General features: G+C 27.5%; 1 protein-coding gene across 1 annotated transcript in view; it reads right to left on the bottom strand.

The window, feature by feature from the left end:
- Positions 1 to 3,300, bottom strand: part of LOC106679462 (uncharacterized) — a gene marked incomplete at its 5' end in the record, with an annotated part of 4,471 nt that extends 1,171 nt beyond the window's left edge. Inside the window, 2 exon segments of the mRNA XM_024361081.1 lie at positions 304 to 333; positions 1,823 to 3,300. Of these exon segments, the coding sequence (XP_024216849.1) occupies positions 304 to 333; positions 1,823 to 3,300 (1,508 nt within the window).
- Positions 3,301 to 7,214: the final 3,914 nt, after the last annotated feature.

Raw genomic sequence — 7,214 nt, 5'->3', positions numbered from 1 at the left:
TTTTTTTAGATATCAGATTTCTCATCAGTTACACAGCTAGCCAGGTAGGAGGAGGAGAAGAGGCAAACCTCTTCATCCCCTCTCCCTAGAGATCTTTATAGAACTTAAAGAACCTTCCATAGATCTTTTTACACCCATATCGATCATCCCCATGACTGTTAATCATAGTTATAGAAAGTTATCATGTATTTTTAGGTAATGATTTATTAGATAGGATTGTTGAAATATGGAATTTGGAACAAAATCATTATTTTATAAGATAAATACATAAATTATAACTATAATTTGTACAAAGTGCCTTACCACTTGAGCTATCTGAAGACATGTAACCACCTGAAACAAAGAAGATGACATAAAAAAACTAGTTTTCAAATTTTGAAATAGGAAATATTTTTTATTGCAGGAGTTTAAGTGATTTTGGAATCTTTGTCCACAAGAAACTTTTGAATTATGGGAATAATTTATGTGTTTTTTTTTTTCAAAATGTCTCCTTTTGCCATGGAAAGGTTTAAGGATACTAAAATCCTCAATTTGTAAGGTAGAAAACAATTTATGAACAAAATTAAACTTTATTAGTGCATAGCTCAGAAAGTGTATTTTTTTATGGTTATTACTTAACAATCGATTCGTTTCTTTTCAAAGAATTAGAAAAAAATATTACAAATTTCATTAAGATATTATGTAGCAGAAAATTATGAAAACATAATGAGGAAGCTGTGAGGAATGTCTGCTCTTTTAAATTACATTAACAAAATTTAGATTTAATACATTTATAAGGGTGAAATATTGGTTTCAAATAATGAAAAAGTTTTTAAATATTTTGTTTTTTTATCTTCAGTTCTAATTTGTCTAGTTTGTTTATAGCTTTTGGTGTGATTTATACAACCCTAAACCACTACTAAGTTTTGTGTAGATTGTTTGAGCTGTTAAGATGTTATTGTTATATTTTAATTTTTCAAAAGTAATCAAAGGCTCATGTAAGGTGACTTTGAGCCAAAAATTAATTCAATCATTTATTCAATGTGTAAATAAAAAATAATAGTGTATGTTAACTTTTAACTAAACATAGTAATTTATATCAAACTTTCAATATTGTACAATTAATGTATATTCTAGCAATAAATATCAAGCTGAATATATCCCTTACATAATAGAAATATATATTTCTATATGAGCTGTCCTATTTCATGTATGAATATCTGAAATTAAACCCAAAAAAAGTACGAAATAAATGTAGAATTTTAATAACATGGCAAAAAGTAGCCCCCTTAATAATTATTATTATCCTCTTATTATATATAATTCTCCTATAACATATAGTTCATAAATTAAATAAGTAGAATTAATATAAAGAACCCTGGAAATATATAAACATATAAACATAAATACATTGTCTACATAGTTGACTATCCAGCTTAATTTCTACTTCAAACAAGTTAGTAAATTTTACAGTATTACCAAATTTATTGTATATAAGCACCCTAGAGTGCTTAGAGTACTAGAGTATTATATATGAAAAAGATGGTCAGGGGTGCGGTCAGCAAATAAACAAAAAATTACTTATTCAGGTTGAAACATTAGCACGAATAAGTAATTTTTTGTATCTTGTCCCCCCCCAACCATATTCTCTAATTATTAATCTACGGTCAACTATCAACACCTCATCATAGAGAATTATATATAAAGGAGCAACTTGTGCACAAAGATAGATAATTTTTTCTTAACATTTGGTTTGATAATAACAACTTGGGAGATTTTAAATAGTTCCATTATTTTAAATAATTAAAGTATCAAATTAAATTATTTTAAATTAAATTCTTACATGCAATCGTCTGCTTTTTTGTTTTAGGTGCAGGACTCGCCTTTCCATGTTTTTTATTTTCAGTATTTGAGGTTTCACTTTTTCTGGAATGTTTCTTTTTATTATTCATGTCTTCTTTAATTTTGCTCGGTTGAGATCGTGAAGTTAAATCTACCGTTTCCGGTGAAATTTTTTCTTGTTTAATTTTTATTTTATCTTGTTTTGGTGTGTTACTTTGAGTAGTTATTGAGTCGTTCTTAACTTTATTGGAAGGCAAACTTTTCTTCTTAACTGTAGCTGGATTCTTTTTAGAAAGGGATAAATTAGCTTCTGGTGGAAGAACAATGTTTATATTTGAAGCCCTGTTTGCTTTTTTGGTAATCTCAACTGAGCAAGATTGGGACACCAGAACCTCTGAGCCGCTCTGATCTAGATCACTGCTATCAATGGATTGGTCTATAGACCCTACGGTAGTCCCGATGGTGCTATTATTGTCAGGAACTGCTTGGCTAGGACCTGGCATATTTAAAAATTCCTCGATTTTTTGATTGACTAATGCCACCTTGTATTTTATTTGATCATCCAAATTATCACCCATATTGACATTCAAATTGTTGTTTTCTGCCATGGTTTCTCTAATAGATTCTAGAATTTGTTCAACCATGCTTTGTTGTTCATCTTCCTTATTTTCTTGTTCAGTTTTTTCTTTTTGTTCCACTTTTGTTTTTTCTTGAAGTTTTTTGCTAATTACTTTTTTCCTTGTTGTTTTTTTTGGATCAACATTATTTTTCGGAGCTTTTGATTTAAGATTGACTTGAGTTCCTTTGGATTTACTCTTTGGTGCACCTTTAGGTGCTCTTTTTTTGGCTACTTCTTTTGGGAGCACATTCAGTTTTTTTTTTGTATCTTCTTCTGGGAGGGTTGGCAATGTTTTATTTCTTTCATTCTTCCCTTTGGCTGACTGTGTGGAACTGATCAATGATGGGTTTAGCTCTCCAACGGTTTGGGTAGATGAAGAATTTGAAACTAATGAAGAATTTTGAGAAGTTAAATAAGTAGTGTTTAGCTGACTTTCAGAATTACAGCTTGTTTCTCCAATGCCTGAAATGATTTGATGCACCATTGGCAGAAGGGCGGCACTTTGAATGGCACTGTAATTGATGGAATCTTCACTTGTCTCTGAAAGATAAGATTCATTTGGTAAAACGGATTTTCTGTTTTTTAATTTTGTTCTATTAGATGTTGCCGTTTTTCCACTACTTGTTATATTTTCATGGGCAGATTCTTCATGTTCCCCTGCAGCTAAGGTATCAGCTATATTGGACTCTTGTGTAGGTACAGTTCTGTACAATACACTGTTTTGGCTGTTTCCAAAAGCTATTTGTGACATGGCTGTATTGTTCAGTTCTCCTGATTGGTTCTGTGTTATATCAAATACTGAGGTTGATGCTGATATTTCAGATGTATTCCATTCGATACCTGTCTCGATCCCAGTATCCCTAAATCCAGAAACAGAAAATAACAAACCAATATAAATTTTTATAAGAACATAATGATGTGGTTAGAAAAACAAAAAACAATTATGAAGGAAGTTCCCAACTTTATTAAGATATTTGTATTTTCAGTTGCCTGTTGTGAAATTAGACACTTGATAAATTTTTTTTTTTTTTTATTGTTTTAACTTATTTTATCAATAAAACCCAATAGTAGTTTATTTATTTTTTTATATATATTTCTGCAATTAACAGAATTATGCACATTTGTTTTCAATCATAATTTGACAAGGAAGCAAATTAAAATGGGCATAAATAATAATAATAATAAAGTATAAAAGCGTGAGTCTGAAAATTGTTGCAACTTAATCAGATTAAAAAATCTTTTGCAGCAAAATTAAATATTTTTTGAAAATGTAATCAGTGTATAAATTTAATTTAGTTGTATAATATATGATTTATATTTTAACAATAATAAAACTATATTTCTTAATTTGGTATGTTCGGTTAAAAAAAGGAATGTTGTTTATATATTCTCAAACGTAAAATTATAATTATTTAAATACATAGTTTTAAAAAACTATTGTTTTTAAAAAAAAACCTGCATCCTTTGTAATCAAATTAAATCAATTAAAATAATTTTATAAAAAAAATTGAGAAGAAAATCAAAGAATAGACGGATTATATCAATCCGCAATACAACAGGCCTCTTTTTATATCAAATCATACGTTCAACACAATGCATTTATTATTGTACTTACTTTATATGGAAATGGTTTATAAAATCCAAAAACTAGACAAAAATAAATTAGTGCAGAACACCAAAATGCAAGATAGATAAATATTGCTATGGGTCTCTCAAACCCACCTGTCACACTGTAAGTTTTTAATTATTGTAATATAATAAAATTATCTGTACAACGCTTTAAATATATTATTGTTCATTTGTGATTATAATGTTTATTGCTCACAATTTTAGTATTCCTAATGCTGATTATAAATAATATTACTACTATTATTAATGAGATCCCTACCATTATTATGAAACATTGATTTTGTTATGAAAAAGTCTTTATTTACACTGTATTATGCGTTATTATTATTTACAGTTTATTTCTATTAAGCTTTACCCATACTGATTGGCTATTAGTTATAGGCTCAGCCCCCCAAAAATTATGCCCTTCTGAAATAACTAAAATTACTTAATTAATATCCTGTTTTATTTTAAATGCTGATAAAACTAGTCAGTATTGTATAACATTTATTTGTTAAAAATTGTTGCCAATAAGCTAGCTAATCATTTCTTTGAAGAGTAATTCTCAAAAATTTTCCTGGTGTCACATTGAAATTAAAATTAATGAACAAAATTGATTCTACAGTTTGCTTATCTGCTTTGTAACCAACAAAAATGGTTACAAAGTTACACACAGTCTTATTTAACTGATTTTATACTATAAATTTGAGCTTGAATAGTTTCTCATAGAATTTCATGATCTTGTTGTACAATACAGACCTACAAATGAGCAGATTAAGAGCAATCCTTAACACAGTACCCTCTTTTTTGGACCTTCTGTAGTTGGATAAAATTCAAATCACACTTAATTAATATTATTATTTTTTTTTGGCTTTTTAGTTTTTAAAAATGTGAAGGACGAAAAGCAATAAAAAAAATAAACAATAAGTTCAAAATAATAAATAAAAATGAAGTAATAATTCAAACATTCTAAACTTTGAATATTTTTTTTTTTTATTTAATAGTTATTTTTAGCAAACCAGAATAAAGATCAATTTTTCATTTCATTTCATTGCTTTTTGAAGCTCCAACATGAATCAAGCTAAAGAGACACTGAGAAAACTTTTATTTTTTTTCAATATTCTAGCAAAATAATAAATATAGTTTCTACAAATGAGAAATTTTCTGGAATAATAATAGTACAGGGGGAAACAGTTCAAAATCAATTTTTTTCAAATTTGATTTATCCAGGCATAACAAAATAAAGAAAGAATAACTACAATGAGGTGTTAATAGTTGGTCGTAGATTGATATGAGGAGAAGATAGTTGGAAGTGCGGTCAGCAAAGATACACAAATAAACAAATCATATTTATTTTTGACGATGTTTCGACCTGAATTTCTGATTTTCATCAGAGTGACTTGGGTAGAGATGCCATTTATAGACTTTAGACTGCATCTCCTCCTCATAAGAATAATTATAAATTGAAAAAATTAAGAATTAAGTGAATTTTAAATAAAATGATAGTATTGGAAGATTATTGATTGACCGTGTGTAAAGATGAAAGGAATATGGTCCGGGTGCGGTCAAAAAAACTCAAATAGTAGAATTATACTATTTTAATGAGCCAACGTTTCGCCCCACGTTGCAGAGCTTCGTCAGGGCTAAAAAAGATACAAACATATAGTTACATAAGGAAAACAAAAACATAAGTGTAAAATAACAGGGGTATAAAATGTAAAAAAGTAAGATATAATAAGAAAAATTAAAGGTAGTAAATAGTAAATGTAAAGGGTAATAGTAACAGATAGATAAGAAAAGAAATATTAAAGAAAATACAAATAAAGAGATGTAAAAAGAAAAAAGAATACAAATCAAATGATGAGACAGAATGCATACCTATTTTGATGGCAGTCAAAACAAAAATGACCGTTGGTATTGGGAGGAGTGGGGACGGCAGTAGTACCACAATAATGAAAATAATTTGTGAAGTAAACATGATAGAACAGTATTTAAATTAGGTGAACAATAAATGGAAATATACATTAAATACATACATTAAAACAGATAGAGAAACAAAGGAAAAGTAAAGTATAAAATAATAGGATACAATGTGTGTAAGTAATTAAGAAACAAAATATACCAAATGAGCGGGATGTAATCCATGGTATGCATTCTGTCTCATCATTTGATTTGTATTCTTTTTTATTTTTACATCTCTTTATTTGTATTTTCTTTAATATTTCTTTTCTTATCTATTTGTTACTATTACCCTTTACATTTACTATTTACTACCTTTAATTTTTCTTATTATATCTTACTTACATTTTATACCCCTGTTATTTTACACTTATGTTTTTGTTTTCCTTATGTAACTATGTGTTTGTATCTTTTTTAGCCCTGACGAAGCCCTGCAACGTGGGGCGAAACGTTGGCTCATTAAAATAGTATAATTCTACTATTTGAGTTTTTTTGACCGCACCTGGACCATATTCCTTTCAAAATGATAGTATATTTTTATTTTTTTTAAATTAACAAACATGTTTTAATGGACGTTTTAAATATGTTTTTACCACAACTAGTATCCTAGTAGATATATTAGAGTAAGGAGAGGATTAATGTAATAAAGATATCATGATGAAAAATAAGACTATAGTACTGATATACCTCATTTTTGAACAATGGCCCTGAAATGAAGTTGTTTTTGAACTATAAATTTCTTAATAAAGAATAATTAAGAACGATTACCAAGAATGAAGTCCTTCACCTAACTATATTAGATGATAAAATAAAAATCTTCTAGTCAAAATACTTAATTTAAAGCATTATATTTTCAAATTAATTTACAAAAGAATAAAAAATTTTGAACAGGTTGATGAAACAAATAATTTATGTCGAGCTTAGAATACATAACTTTTTATGAAAAAGTGATATCTTATCTCTATTTATCTAAAACTAGTTATTGTTGTTCTAAATTTCTCTTTCATATGTAAATGGTTTTCAATTTTTCATAACAAAACTAATTTGCAAAGTAGTAATTAAATTCTTATGTTATTTGAAACATTCTAATAGAGCTTGTAGAACAATACAACACACATGCAAAGAAAGAACAAAATATTTTATCATATTTTAAATAAAATAATAATACACTTTAAATTACAATATTTTATTGTTTTACATTTAATTA

The sequence above is a fragment of the Halyomorpha halys genome, unplaced genomic scaffold, assembly GCF_000696795.3.
Source record: "Halyomorpha halys isolate HHAL.00 unplaced genomic scaffold, Hhal_1.1 Scaffold205.1, whole genome shotgun sequence".
Classification (NCBI taxonomy): Eukaryota; Metazoa; Arthropoda; class Insecta; order Hemiptera; family Pentatomidae; genus Halyomorpha; species Halyomorpha halys.
Note: the sequence above shows the minus strand (reverse complement) of the source record. Positions and strands in the feature narration are given on the sequence as shown.